This window comes from Cyprinodon tularosa, unplaced genomic scaffold (assembly GCF_016077235.1).
Source record: "Cyprinodon tularosa strain WSP-4 unplaced genomic scaffold, ASM1607723v1 ctg173, whole genome shotgun sequence".
Taxonomy (NCBI): Eukaryota; Metazoa; Chordata; class Actinopteri; order Cyprinodontiformes; family Cyprinodontidae; genus Cyprinodon; species Cyprinodon tularosa.
The window spans coordinates 789,559-805,410 of record NW_024038559.1 but is presented as its reverse complement, the minus strand read 5'-3'; the positions used below and the strand labels follow the sequence as shown (position 1 = coordinate 805,410).

At 38.3% G+C, this 15,852-nt stretch overlaps 1 protein-coding gene across 1 annotated transcript in view; it reads right to left on the bottom strand.

Moving 5' to 3' along the window:
* Positions 1-15,852, bottom strand: part of syne1a (spectrin repeat containing, nuclear envelope 1a) — a 157,311-nt gene that overhangs the window by 43,491 nt on the left and 97,968 nt on the right. Inside the window, exons 85-97 of the mRNA XM_038281639.1 lie at positions 15,125-15,277; positions 14,446-14,628; positions 14,128-14,265; positions 13,727-13,912; positions 12,643-12,765; positions 12,378-12,560; positions 10,799-10,942; positions 7,225-7,455; positions 4,996-5,139; positions 1,907-2,020; positions 1,047-1,208; positions 551-742; positions 282-455 (exon numbers count right to left, since the gene is read on the bottom strand). Of these exons, the coding sequence (XP_038137567.1) occupies positions 282-455; positions 551-742; positions 1,047-1,208; positions 1,907-2,020; positions 4,996-5,139; positions 7,225-7,455; positions 10,799-10,942; positions 12,378-12,560; positions 12,643-12,765; positions 13,727-13,912; positions 14,128-14,265; positions 14,446-14,628; positions 15,125-15,277 (2,127 nt within the window). The remainder of the gene's footprint in view (positions 1-281; positions 456-550; positions 743-1,046; positions 1,209-1,906; positions 2,021-4,995; positions 5,140-7,224; positions 7,456-10,798; positions 10,943-12,377; positions 12,561-12,642; positions 12,766-13,726; positions 13,913-14,127; positions 14,266-14,445; positions 14,629-15,124; positions 15,278-15,852) is intronic.

Here is a 15,852-nt window from a genome sequence, read left to right as displayed (position 1 = left end):
AAATAGTAGTTTAGGTTGGACTCTAACATCATTCCCAGAGAATGAAACAATGGAAAGATGCTATTCCTGGAGCAGTGAAGTCAGACGGTTTATCTGACTACAGTTCACTCTCAAATAGACGTAGGCCTGAATGAAAATACTTTACTCCATTAAGGAAAGATGGAAAATTAGAAAGGAAAAAAAAGGAGAATAATCCCCCAAACCCTTAATAAAATAGGTAAAGATTTTTCCACTTTGGCAAAAAAAGTGGGGGTTTTAAAAGGACAGAAGTCAAATCTGACCTGACAGTCAATGAGCTGCTCCTCCATGTCCAAGTCTTCATTTTGGGGCTGAAGGGCAGAACTGAGTGTTGCACGAGTGCTGAGCAGCCAGTGGTCCAGCTCCTCTGCCTCACTGTGGTACCGCTGCAGTGCCTGCTCCTGTCTCTGCTCCTCAAGCTGTTCACTCAGTTTCTCCTTCACAGGTCAAAACATCAAACACATTAGATTTCAATGTGTTGACACAAATATATATATTTATCTACAGACAGGAAGGTTTTTTTGTTTCCTACCTCCAGTAGCTGCCGTTTTCCGGATGCCTTCATGCGAATAGTGGCCATCCTTTCTCCCAGTACAGTTAGAGTGGACCGCAGGGCCATTTGATCCCCAGCCTTCCCATCTCCACAGTCAGCCAGTTCCTCAGAGAAACAGGTCCGCAGCTCAGCAATCTCATCCTGAAGCATCAGGATCTCATCCATAAGGGCCTGAGCAGATGGTGAAATGTGAGAATCTGAGAGACTGAGGGGAATTAATGAAGGGAATGAGGATAGTGGGAAAGCTGTGGGAGACGGTTTGCTCAAACTGCGCATTAGCAGTGTTAGAATAGGAGACTGTCTGCTGTAGCTGTGATGTTGGCATAGCAATGAATAATGATGCCATGCAGTCTGTGCAACCGTTACCCGTCCAAGTGGAGTATCAGTTCAGTTTCACAGAGCACTGGCTATATCCTGATTCTACAATGATTTTAACTAACACGTGAATCCAGCTTCACAAATATTCCTGACTGACCTGGTGGGCTGCCATTTGGCTCTCAGGGGTCTTGCTAGGTTCAAGGCTTTCGTTCAACGCCCCTTCGATGGACTCCATCTTGGTAGAAATGGACTGTAGGGATTCCTGATAGTGTTGCTGCCTCTCCAGGGCTTCATACAGGCTCTTCTGCTTCTCGCTTATCTGCAACAGAAAGCCAATCATTTTAGGATTAAGTAAAGAAAAAATGACCTTTGTATAAGTGAAAAAAATCCATAAATATTTATATTTTTCCTTGTTATTAAATAACTTGAGCTCAAATGCTTTCTATAAACATTGTGTTTGTTGACCAAGATGGGCTTTCAATCTGTTTGTCTTTTCCACTTCCATTAGTTTTCAACTGCTCATCAGAGCTTTTACCATAGATTTGGGGAAACTTTGTAGCCATTTCAGCTTGTAAAGCTCACCTCATCACTTAAGATGTTTCTACACTAAAGAAACAGAGCTGACGACTGATGAATAAAAATAAAAGTTACTAGATAATTTAAAAACAAATGCGTCATTTCTACTTACCGTAGTTTATGTGAACAGTCAGATATACTGTTAAAATATGTGCATTTCTTAAAAACTTCTGCAGGAAGGTCCCTCAATTTTGGTCTGATCTTAGTTTAGTTTCAAGAATCATTTGCCATACATCTGATGAGAAACCTTATTTAGTGACAGGAGAGTCTGAATAGACTCATTGGTAGGTCCGTAATATATGCCGTCACTTGAGTTATGCTTTTTCTTCTGGCTCCATAGTTATGCAAGTAGATTAGTTGAACTATATTACCTGTTTGTGGCACAGAAGAAGAAATAGTAGTGTCTATATTTGTATTTATAAGGCTGAAATGTTGACATACCACATTCTTCAGTGTTTCCCAGGATCTCTGCAGGTCGTCCAAGTTAGCAGCACCCGTCTCCATCGAGGGGTCGTACAGATCCTGGAGCGGCACTCTGTTTAGGCCCCCCCGACCCTGTGGCACAATGACAAAGCAAGCGCAGCTGTTATACAAGAAAAAATTTGGTTTTATGTTTACTATAACATGTCCCTTTAATAAAGACATATGTATATATTTGACATGTTTAATATGCCTAAAACACATCTGATCAGCTTGAAAGGGTAAGTAAAGTTTTCAACCTATAAAAATCTCTTCAGGTCTAGTTCTCTGGGAGGATGAAGTCAAAACCTAACTAAACTCAGTTTACCAGTTACTAGATCAGGAATGCAGTAATCCAAATGAAATTTAAGGACAAACAGGGACAGCATTCTTACATAACATGAGGTAAATCTGTGTCTCTTCTTTGGTGTGGACCACAGCTTCCTGCGAAGGGCTCATTAAAATAGGTTACACTCACAACACTCTCATGCTGTTACTTTCCAAATTGCCTGCTGGCTTATCATTAACCTTATAGGCTGGGTTCAGTAAATTCTCACTACCTGAATATTACAGATAATGACAGACGAAAATAGTACAAAGTCGTCCTAAGGACATATTGGGTATGGATTTTGAATCTTGTTACAGCAAAACCCAGGAGCGAAATAATATATTAATAATTGGGCGAAAGGGATATAAAACACAATGTTAATAGGGATAAAACACAGACAGCAGATCATATTTGGCTGAATCAAACATCCACTGCAGTGTGGATGGATGTTGGGTTGTGGAGGAGGGAAAAGGATGGGATACATAACAAAAGCACACCTTAGGTAGTCACATGTTCAGGGTTCCTATATTCCTCATTTTATAACCCAGCAATAAAGTTTGATTAAAAACAAGCAACTTGTTGCAATTACTTTAGAGAGTTACATAAATATTAAAAGTACAATAACATTTTTCAAAATGAAGGTTGTGGTAAAAGGTTATAAGCAAGTTATATCGTATCTACAGCTGATTTTTTCTTTCTATGTGTTTATTTAGAAAAAACTGAGATGAGCTGGACAGTGAAGGCCAGTCAGAAAGGGACCAAGCCAAAGTAGATGTCTTAAACTCTTAAAACAAATACAATCTCAAAAACAGGAAAGGTAGCGTCACCCCTGTGCCCTCAGGAAGAACGATGCATTCAGGCAAAAATGTCCAGACTGAAAAAGAGATTCTAACCAGATCAAATCAGACGACTGAAATCCTCTACAGCCAAAATATTTTAGTACTATCAACCTTAACAACCTTATCTTCTGTTTTCCAGCAATATAAAGCAGTAATGCTTTATTGCAGATGTGATATTTTTATCCTTTCCAATCCTATATATCCTATCCTACCCTATATAGCCTATCCTACATATCATATCCTATCTTATATATCCTATCCTATATATCCCATCCTATATATCCTATCTTATATATCCTATCCTATATATCCCATCCTATATATCCTATCTTATATATCCTATCCTATATATCCCATCCTATATATCCTATCTTATATATCCTATCCTATATATCCATCCTATATATCATATCCTATCTTCTATATCCTATCCTATCCTATATATCCATCCTATATATCATATCCTATCTTATATATCCTATCCTATATATCCTATCCTATATATCCTATCCTATACATCCTATCCTCTCCGATATATCCTATCCTATATATCCTATGCTATCCTATGTATCCTAACCTATATATCCTATCCTATATATCCTATGCTATCCTATATATCCTAACCTATATATCCTATCCTATCCTATCTTATATAGCCTATCATATCCTATCCTATATATCCTGTACTATCCTATATACCCTATCCTTACTATTTATCCTGTACTATCCTATATATCTGATCCTATCCTATATATCCTATCCTATATATCCTGTACTATTCTATATATCCTATCCTATATATCCTGTACTATTCTATATATCCTATCCTTAATATATCCTGTACTATCCTATATATCCTGTCCTATCTTATATATCCTATCCTATATATCCTATCCTATATATCCTGTACTATCCTATATATCCTATCCTATCTCCTATCTTATATATCCTATCCTATATATCCTATCCTATATATCCTGTACTATTCTATATATCCTATCCTTACTATATCCTGTACTATCCTATATATCCTGTCCTATCTTATATATCCTATCCTATATATCCTATCCTATATATCCTGTACTATCCTATATATCCTATCCTATCTCCTATCTTATATATCCTATCCTATATATCCTATCCTATCCTATATATCCTATCCATAGTCTGATTGAACCTGCTGTCATATTTTCTTTGGTCAAAAAGCAGGTGATTATTTACACTTAGGAGGCAGGGCACTATTACTTATCTTCCTTTGTAAAACAGGTAATGAGGTAAAAACATATAATGCGGTTGTAAGAAACTTGCAGTGCAGGATATAAAAGTATCCTAAAGGTTTAAGTGTATACTTAAGAACTTTTTTAAGTTTAATAACTTTTCTATTAGGTAGTTCTTTCAACTAAAACTCTTTGCTCTATTCTATGTGCATTTCACACCAGAAGATAACTGTTGACTCACTGCCGCAAACCCTTATTTCCCATGTAAATAATCACAAGCTTCTACATCAATATCTGTTAAATGCACAGTTTAAAAGTTGATAAAGTGACGTTTTCATCATCTGTTATGATGTTTTTGAGATTGCAATAGTTTTAAGATGATAGAAGACTGTTTTGGTCTTTATTCCTTTATGGCAAGAGGTTTGCTTCAACCTTAATACAAACCAACTAAGATACTAAGTACCTAACTTCACTTTAAAAAGTTTTAGCTTTAATGTTCTTTTAAAAAAGTAAAACACTGTGCTTTTTTGATAGAATGCTGGGTTAATGAGTTACAATTGGTATTTGCACAATTTTGATCCTAAAGAGGTTTTAAACGTTTCTGCGGTGGCATCTGAAACAGATGGTGGTCAGTCAGTAATGGAAGCTGGGTGGGATGAGGATTACCAGGGTGGGATTTGCAAGTACCTGGTTAAGAGGAATTTCAGCAGCGTTAGCCCCCGGAGAGGGGGAGCGGCAGGCAGGGGGAGAGGAGACCTCGCTGTTGGTGCCCTCCTCCCCTGACTCCTCTGTCACGGGGGAGAGGAGCGTGTGGCAGCGCCCGGCTGTCATCTGACCACAGATACACAACCGCACACCAAGAGACAAACACATGAAACAAGCATGCAAAGGGAGGGCAAGGGAGGAGGGAAACCAAAAGAAAAGAACCACATCAAACAGGGGATGGGGGGTAAAAATGAAAAGGGAGATAAAGAGAAAGCATAAAAATTAACAGGGTAGAGCACGTTAGGCTGACTGCAAGGAGTAATTACCTTGCTCATTGATTTAGGAAGCAAATAATCAAATATCCCACTGATCTGATCAGGTTACTGTTACTGAAATCAAACACTGTAGCATATGTGGACACACCAGATTTCAGTGAAATGACTAAAGATACAGACCAGTAAAGGAATGGCCTCTATCCGGAAGCTGACGCATGCTGTAGGTATACACACAGTGACTGTTCTCACCACACACCCACATACTGTAGACTAACGGCCTCACAGTCACAGAAGCCGCTTCTTCTTTTAACAAACTATCATATGTCTGATTCAGAAGTATGATCATTAATCACTAGAAGTTTGATCATTACACCTAAAGTGTAGCTTGCAGTGGCTAACAGGGAGGAGGAGAAGAAAGCAGCAGCAGTTGTCCTAGAAGCAGCAAAGTTTGCAGCATGCCTGCATGCTTTAGTTGAGGGCAGAGCTGAAACGTGAGCCAAGCGTATTAAAGTACCGGTAAGCCTACTGACTCATGAAATCAGCAAATTCAAAGGAGTTTTTTGTTTTGTTTTGTTTTGCCCGGGCTTTATGATGCAACGAAAAGCAACAGACTGGATCGCAGCACTAGCATTTCAACCGTTTCAAGATAAGATGTACTCATTTCAACACAGTTATGTTCATTAACAAAAAATCTACAGCACAAGTGCACTTCCAGTTACCAACAGTAACAGGCGTTAAAGGCATTCATGCACTGCGTCTTTTTTTATTTTTTTTCTCACATATGCTCACAGATTCAGTCACATCCTGTTTCCTGGCTGCCAGAGACTAAATGCACAAACAACTCTGTTAAGGCAAAGGAGCAAACAAATCTGAACGTCTGAGAAAATATGCAGAAAAGAAACAGGAGGGATAAAAAAATTATTCAAATTTTTAAAGTAATGAAAGCTAACGTGGATTAAAAGCAAGAGAAAAAGCAAAGTATCAGTGAAACAGGAAAGGGACCGAGCTGGAAAAAGTAACTTGAATTAAAAGTTTGTGGAAGAGTAAATGTTTCTTAAAAAGAGAAAAAAAATAATCATTCTGCATAATTTGTTTCTTCTTTGATGATCATTTGTAGAAGCCTTAGTAGCTAAATCATGAGGGTTTACCTCCACCTCAGCCATATACCTTGAAACCTAACCCCAACATAAACATACATGAGCTATGAAAGTAGGACAGTATGTGAAAATATTAAATACTTTGACACTATATTTATTCCTATTTTAAGCCACAGAAAAGCTAGAAATGATAAAAATAGAGAAATCAAATTTGTCTAAAATAATAAATAGTTCAAATAAAAGCATTCCTCACAATAGAGAAAATGATTAACTTATACATGATATTTCATTGTTATCTTCAAAAGAAAACTTTTTGTTTCCAAATGGCACAATTATCAGAGGTATCAAAACTTCACTTAAGTATTTCTTTTTATGGATATATACTGGAACAAAGAAATGCATATTTTTACACAGATGTACACAGCTCCTTTCTCTTCCCTCAAAGTATGCCCCTGAAAAATCCTCTGACCTTTGCCCTCTGCCTACCCCTTGACCTCAGGCTGACAGCTAAGTATGAAGATCTTCAGATTTGGAAATGGGATTCAGTACAAATCAGCATTATCTCCTCAATTGTTTTCATTTTTATTTTCATTGACAAGAAGTTTGATGAGTTCTGCAGCAGCCGACATGCCACCTTGTCAACCAGTAGATTACTTGAAGACACTAAAAGAACTAATGCATCGTAACGAAGCCAACTAACAGCAAAGTACCTTTACAAACTGCAGTTTAGGTGGTCATGATGCTGTAAAGGTTAGTTTAGTTTTATAACATTTTAAAGTAGTTAAAATGTAGTTGTGCGTGTGTTTTGAAGATGTCTGATCTGCAGCTGTCTCACTCACCATAACGACAGAGGGGTGGGCTGGAAGCTGTTTGCCAGCAGCTGAGCCAGTGTTTCCCACGACGCCGGCCAGCTCTTCATCGCTCAGCTCCTCCATGCCATCAGACAGGCCCTCCACATCAGTGACGGTCAGGAGCATGGTGGCATGCTTGGCCTTCACTGTCAGCATTTTGCACTTTGAGTGGAGTGAGGCGATCTGCTCCTGGTAGCCACGGATCTTTTGAGTCAGCTCCTGTCAAAACATCCCCCCGAAGAGAATAGAGCATCACCAACCCCCCTCTCCAAGGATCAGGAGAGTGAGGTTTAGCCCACAGCAGAGGATCTAGAGGTCAGGGTTAAAGCAGGATTCTGTTGAAAGGAAGAGTCAGTTTGGCCGGACACATTCTCTCCTGTCCTCTCACTCTTTCAGCTTCCCAGTCTGGATAAGTGGAGAATAGTGCTGCCTCTCTCTCAGTTTTTCCCCCCTCTCTGCATCTCTGAGCCAATCAGAGCAGCACAAAGGCGTCTGACTCGGATCGGTTGGTGAAGCTGAGCAGGCAGGATGTTTGGTTGAGGCAGAGACCCTCGCAGAAATACTTCAAAATCCCTCAGACACTCCCTCTTGTACACATATACACAAATGGCAGGGCAGTGAGAACAGGAAGTGATCTCACTCACTGAGCTCCCCGCCCCCTTCTCCCTCTTCCCTTGCCTGCTGCTTCCCATCTCCACCTATCGGCGGAGAGGATTCCTGTTAACAAAAGGGAGCTGCAAGGAGAGAGGGGACTCGGCCTCAAGTTACAGCTCCTCCTCCCACTGCATCACAGATGGTCAATGCACAGATAATCGGGTCATGTGACCCAAACGCCAGCAGGGTTGAAGCTCAGCTTAAAGATCAAACACAGACATAATTATACTGTAGAACCCAGCTGGAATGCAGTAACAGGAACACTTTAGATATCCTTTATCAACCATAGAGAGAAGATATAATTCTATCAGATGCAATAAGGGAATGTTAAAATGTGTTTTATTTATTTGAGCTGTTTCTCTGCATAATTCTGACTCTACCTTTGCAGTGTTTGAGACACATATTTAAAAAAACTTAAAGAGCTTTATGCTTGAGAAGCTCAGATTCCATCTACCTGGGTGTATGTGGGCACAAGCACCATCAGATAAGAAAGAAAGAAAGGAATGTCATCATCTACAAACTCAACATTGATTCTCCTCTATTGTAATAGAGATGCTTCAGCAATACAGCACTGGGTCAGTTTCTTATGTCCAGTAATAGATCTAAAATTAGAATTACTGGATTACTTAATCCACTCTGACTCATACGTTTTATTTGAGATACTGTTAATGTCATTTTGCCTCAACTTTTTTGACTTAGTGCAACAAATATAGGAAATGCAAAACAATTCAAGTTCTCTTTCTGTTCTCAGTTATATGATCTTCAACTCTAAGGAAACAACTAAAACAAAACAAAACACTCAAGACAGAGCTTTAAAGAAATATTCATAATCATGGAAACTTTCAACCCTTTTTCCTGCTAAAAACTCAGTCTCCTTAAATCCAATCTTCTTTTGGATTTTATGTGATAGACAAACACAACATAGTGTGAGAAATGAAGGTGACAACATCCTGTGGCGATGTTTGTCTTCATAAAGGGAGCTTGTTAGAGTCAATAGTAGGATTGATAGAGTTAACTAAACGGGAATTCTGGAAGAAAACCTGGGAGAGGCTGCAAAAGACTAAAGACTCGGATGAATTTTTACCTTCCAGCACAAAACGCCTCATACATTAAAACAGGCTTAGGCTTCCTGTTTACAGATGCTCTTCTTCTAACCTGACTGAGGTTGAGCTACTTTGCAAACGGAAATGGGAAGAAAATCGATTGAGACATATCACAGTGTGGCTGTAACCCTTTATCTTCTGTTTACTAATTTGAAATCTTCTGCATGGAGGTGGTTGCATTAATTTCTATATATGTGCCACCAGTGAAAAGGGGACGAGTCACACTTTTGAGATTATTATTCATTAAAAATGTGCAAGTCAAATTCCCAACTAAACACTATGTTGCTTTGGTCTATCACTGTTCCAACAAAACTCATGGAGGTTTCTTTGTATAAGAAGACCATCCCAAAAAGTTGGGTGTGAATACTTATGCATGCCATCGTGGACTCGTATTCTGTAGGATTCTCTGAGTGCTCTTAGAAAGCTACTGACTTATCCTTAAAAGTGATTCAGGTTGTAGCTGAGGGCAACTCTGAGAAACACGGGGACAGAAAAACCCTGTAGCTAGATGGGATGCAGTCTACTAAAAGCTTTGATTGAAAAAAAAAAAAAAGAAAAGACAAACAAAAAACAGACTGGTAATCCATGAAAAGAAATTACCGGATTATTATATTTAGATGAAGCTGGACAAAATTACATTTTTCCCCACAGCATCAACTATAGAATACTTTATGCTACTATAAAATGGAGAAACAAGGCAGATTTGGTGCGGGGATCAGGGTGTACATAAAAAGCAAGATTTAAAGTGCATTACCAAGCATCATTACTGACATTATAATGTACAGTATAATACAGCCTTCATTTACATCATCCTTCCATGTATTTAAGGTTTTATTATTGTATCTATTTTAAACTGTGTGTTTATATAGATATTTTTTGCAATTTTTTTTTCTCGATTTTTTTAAGTGTTTGTTATTAAGAGGGATTTTGGTCTATTATCCTGCTTCCTTTTATACTTATTCCATTTTTTTTATTATTTAATTATCCTCCATAAACGTACATAACTAGAAATCCACCTTTATCCCATCCAGCCACTGAAACCATTTAAAATAATCTTATCTCCTCAACAATAAATGTGTAACTGTTATAAAAGGGTTATGCGATCATTTACTCCAGTGTTCAGCTGATGGATCAGCCTAAAACATCTCTCTCTGTCTTCACCATTCTCACTGCTTGAGACACTTAAAAAACTAAGTCCTCATTACTGCTCAGAGGTATTGACAGCTTTTTTTTTTTTTTTTTGCTTTAACAATTTATGCCTCACAAAATCATACTTCCCGGTGAACAACACCAAATTTAGCATCTGAACAGAAACAAATACATAAGATCTTGTACTTAAACTCCCTCCAAGAAGGTTATTGCAAATAAACAATAGACAACTGTTATACTAAGACAAATTAAAAGCTCTGAGATTTTAGGGTTTTGCACTAATATAGTAATATATGAGATGTTTTTAATACTCAAACTGCAAAAAATAAAAAATAAAATAAAAAAAAAATTTAAGAAAATTAAAAAAAGAAAGAAATCCTTCAAATAATAGTATTAGCTAAAGAAAAATAATAAACATGCAATAATACCTGGATGATACTGATGCTATTTAGTGGAGTTAAATGCCCCAAAGCTCATGAAATCTATGTATTTGGCTCTTTTTTGATTTAAAGTAATATATTAGGTCCAGGCTTAACTTCTTGAAGATAAGGTAAAGTATTACTTTACCACGGATGTTGTTACAATAACGTTTAACAGTAATCAGTTGCAGCTGAGTCTACTGAGCAGAGAGCCATTAGGAAAGTGAAAAAAAATACCTCATGGTGGTGAATCTGAGCCTGAAGCTCCTGGATGTTGTTGGTGGCAACCGGCCTGTCCTGGATGATGCGGTGAGCATCCTCAATTAATCTCTGGAGGTTTCTCACTTCCTGTTCATACTGCTCGTACTGAACCACCGCCTCCTGTTGAAAGCAAGGTATGAAAAATAAATCCTAATGACACACAGCTTAAAAACAATTTGAACAGTTCATTCAATCAATCAATCAATCAATCAATCTCTTTATTGTCAAGTACAATTTACATTGTAATCGTGATTTCAGTTTTACTACAAACCATTAATCACATACATCAGATACATTGGGTTGGGGCTCACAGGGGGAATGATTTACTGAGGCCATGCCTGCAGCAGATCGCTGCCTTTGGCACGTTCTTATGGCTGCCAAGGACCCCACGTGAGGCGGTTCCCTATAACATCCTCCCAATATACAGTTAAAGGTGTAGTAGAGAATGTTCTTTTTGCAGGTGGATCATCTCAATAAGTGGTCGACCTAATTGTCAATCATTCTGGTGACATGTTTTTGCAGGCTGTCATACATGCTCATCTCGTTAGCTATCTTTTTCTGTGCATGTGCACTTTCAGGCGTATATCTGTGGTGAGCTACGGTTTTAGACAGTCATTAAAGCTCACCTTTCTCAAGTAAGCTTGTATGAGCTATGAGAACAGCAACTTTTAAACAGAGTATGCTCTCGAACGCGTTTAATAGGAAGACCTTTTGTCTTTGAATGTGGCCACCCTTTGTGAATAAAAAGAAAACTAAGATCTAATTTAGGTGTATTTGATTAAAGGGTTAAAGGGTGATTAATACAAATGCACGCCATACTTTTCAGATTTGCAATTCATAAAAAAAAATTTAGATTTTCTTTTTCACTTTACAATGATCTACTACTTTTTGTTGTTCTAAAATATCACAATAACTTTTAGTGAAACTTGTAGTTTTGAAAATGCAGAAATAAAAAAAAATAGTTTTTGCGGGTATTGTTTAAATATACCGTTTTAGGTGTTTCTGGGATTTCATGATGCAAAAACTTTTATTGTTCTGGTTCTTTTAATCTTCACAAATCAATTTATAATGAAACAAAAAAAAAATCAAGAAGCTTTAGATTTGATTGACGCTGACTCCCAAATGGACCCAACAGCTTTGTATAAAAACAACAGGAAGCAGCATGGAAGACATACTGCTTCAACTCTTTTGAAAAGGATGCATTTGATATAAAATGGCACCTGAGGAATCTCTCCTCTGTTGCTCCAAAAATGTGCTTTAACCTCTAAGAACCCAATATTATTAGTTTGACAGAAAAAACTAATACAGGTCTAAAGTTAAACACTACCCTGATGAGGTTCTAGAGAAAACAAACATTCCTGAGAGGCCTGTGGAGACGCTACAGAGACAACATTGTGGGTTGCAGAGCACTCGTTTTTTTAAGAGGAGATACAGACGGAAAAAAAAAACATAAAAACACCTCTTAACTTTAAATGTATATAAAACAGCCACTGTCCTAATCATATGGAATATAACTTTAAATGAACAAAGGCCTGAAATGAGTACTGCCCTCTACCTGCAGGATGTTGCACTGCTGGATGGTGGTGTGCTGCAGCTGGCTGGCTTCTTGCTGCAGAGACTGAGCTGTGCGGCAGATGGGCAGACTGGCCACAACTTCTTCAGGGAGCCGGAGGGCACTCTGACACTGCTGTACTGAAGCCACCTGCTGTTTGAAGCTCTCCATATCCGCCAGCAGAAGCTTAAAAGGAGAGGATGGGAATCATTTACACATGTGCAATAAAGAAAGACGCATGTCCAGAAGATGAATGCAACATACGAACCTGTCGCTGTGTGAGCTGCTCCCTGAGGCTGAGCTTGTTGAGATCAGGAGAAGCTAGTGCAACCTGGATCTGATCAACAACAGCATGCAGGCTTTTCACCTCTGCCTCCAGACGCAGCATGTCCTAAAGAGAGACAGAGATGTAAAGGATCAGGCTGAGCATGCAGCAGGGGGGCATTTATAGTTCCTTCTTTAAATCTGCAGAAACTCATCATTTTATTTGTTCTTTTTAGTGAATTGAATGTAGAAATAGAATATGTCGGTTCACAAGTGGTTTGGAATCTAAAAGCCCAAAATTATACAAAACAGAGTTTTTAGATTTGAAAGCCTGGAAAAAAAAAAAAAAAACAACTTACATTTTCAAAGCTCTAACTCCCTAAAATTGTTTTAGAGTGGAAAATATCTAATAGTACCATATTTTGTGATCTGGATAGTGTTAAAAGTTATTAAATTAAAGCAGTGGATTTGCAATGTTTCATTATAATGGTGTTACATTCTTTAAAACCTGAAGGGGGCAGTGTTGTCACATGGATAGAAGGTGGTTGTTTATCTCTCACCAAACAGCTGTTTACTTGAATTTAAGGAAGAAAACTACAGTAAAAAAATTATTGCATCTTTTATTGTTTTTTTATTATTATTTTAATATAACATTTAGGAGAAAATATAAGATTTTTGATATTTTTGTGAACAAGGGAAATTACAGTAGCAAATCTGCATTTACAGTTGATTTGAGAAACTTAAATGATTCCACTTTTTAAGTTAAATAAATACAAGTTTTCTGTCTCATGCTGTTTACATTGCTTGAGGAAATATCCAAAGATGGTTTATATCTCCACATTGTTAAGGACTTGGGTAAACAATTATTCTATGAGTATATTTTCATATAAGAGCACAATCTATTGGTGCATTCATAGATTTCTGATGTTGTGACATTTACCCATAGACTGTCAGGGGTCCATTAGATCTGGATGATTTGAGTAAGGATTAATTTATAAACCTAAGAATTACGTCAACTGATGTTATTGTCACTTCAATATAAATAGTTATATTTTAAATGAGTCAATATGTCAAAGAATGCTTTTTACTTTAGATGCATCCTGTAGACTCTGGAAGCGGGTCTTGGCTGATTGCTGCAGCTCTTCTGTGCGTCTGCTGAGATGTTTAACCTGCTGGCTCCATCCCTCCGTCTGCAACACGTCCGCCAGCTGCCCCTCCCTCTCCCCCATGGCCTCCAAGTCGCCATGGAGACCGCGACACTCCCTCAGCAATGCCTGTGAGACCAATAAATTAGACGTCAAAGAGGGGTTAATGTGTTGGGTAATTATACTAATTTAGGTCAGCCAACAAAGTGTTCAGTAAGGCATTTTCAAAGAAATCCTAAAGTAAATGAGTTTAATTAGCTGCAACTTCAGATTTATTAGGCTGATGTTTGAAACAATGCACTGTTTTAAAAGGGAAATCATATTAGTGGGACTCGGAGACTTACCTGATGTGCCCGAATTTGCTCCTGCAGCTGGGATGCCGAGGTCCAGACGATGTTACCAGAGATCAGATCATCTGCTTTTTCTATCCAGGCCAAGATGAAAGCCTTCATGCTGTGATATTCTTCTGCAAGTTTCTCGGCCTGCTCAGACAGATGGAAATCTACTTCATCTAACAAATAAAATTGTTTTAAATATTGAGACTATATAAAAAAATGGAAAAACTGGATGCATGGACGCAGTTTATTTATTTTTAACCTCTGTACTAACCTCTGAAAGATGTATTGTATAAATAATTCTACTCAACTGACAACATATCCCACCTTCTTGAGTCTGCTGACTTTGTCCTGAGCCACTTGTGTGGTTTGACGCTGCAGCTCTGTTAGTTTCACCACAGCATCTCCGAGCTGCTTACACAGCAGCGGGTTCTGCTCTCCAAACTCTTGAACAGCTACTCCTAACTCTGCCAGAGAGCTACCGCAGGATTCACACTCTTCACAAAGAGCCTGATGAAAAAAAAGGAACAAAAAAAAATTTAAACATCTGATAAAGAGGAAGTCTAAAAAGGTAGGAAACTGTATAAGAGAAAATGCAGCAATTGCTTATATCTAGATTTGACAATTGAATAATTGTGGATATTGACTAAGAGGTCAAGGTCAATCAAAGAAATTGGGTAAATGGCAATGATGGTTTTCTGTGACATACTGATGGACCCTATTAGTTAAAAGCCAAACTGACATCTCAAACAGAAAACAAATCATTTAGCTGTGCTTTAACGCAAGCTTTGTCACCTAAAAACAAGAGTGGGAATCATAAAACAAAAAGAACAGGGTAGAGTGACTAAACTCCCATTTGGAGTTCTTCAATAAAAAGTGGGTCATTTGAATTCAGTTCAAAGCCATTCCAACCATCACACAGTCATTAACCAACACCTGCAGAGTGAATAGCCAGCTGAACCAGGGTTAATTGCTTTCTAATTAGTCAATCTGTCTGTTTGATTACTTTGGTCTCTTCCTTGGCCTCCCCCAGGTCGGTGCTCCTTTCTTCTAGTTTTCTTGTGATGGTCTTCAGCTTTGTCTCAATGTCCTGAAGCCTGTAGCTGAAGTCCTCTTTCACATCCCTGGTCTGCTGCACCTCCCTCTCCCTTGCCTGGACCTAAGGTATACACACAATGAACGGTAAATAGAAATGCATTTCTAAAGCTCCTGTCACACCTTGATGACTTAGACCAACATATGCCTGACATACAAAAAATCTGGCAAAATGCTGGCATACGTTGGATAAGTTATGGGTACATTTTGTATAAGTTATAAGCATGCTAAAGTACACTGAAGCACACTGGCACATGTCGACATACGGCAAGGAAGCCGAGACGTATGCCAGAGTATGCCATACTTGGGGCATAAGTTGCAGGTAAGTTATCAGATCACTGACATATGTTAAGTTTAAGTTACTCATAAGTCGTGGTGTCTAGCTTATCCAGAAACTATGAGTAATGTAAGGAGGTTCACATGAGGAAACTGTCAGTTCTCCTCCAGACTAATTCCCATCATAGGGTGAGTGAGAAGGTGAGTGTGATGGATCCTCCCTGCGTTCACGCCCACCACCAACAAACTTCATAGTAGACATGACGCTAAATCTGCTGAGATGGCAAACCTTTCTTTCTTTTTCTTTATTCTTATTTTTTTGGCGGGCGGTGAACCGCAGCTAGGTTAATACCGCGATCAAAG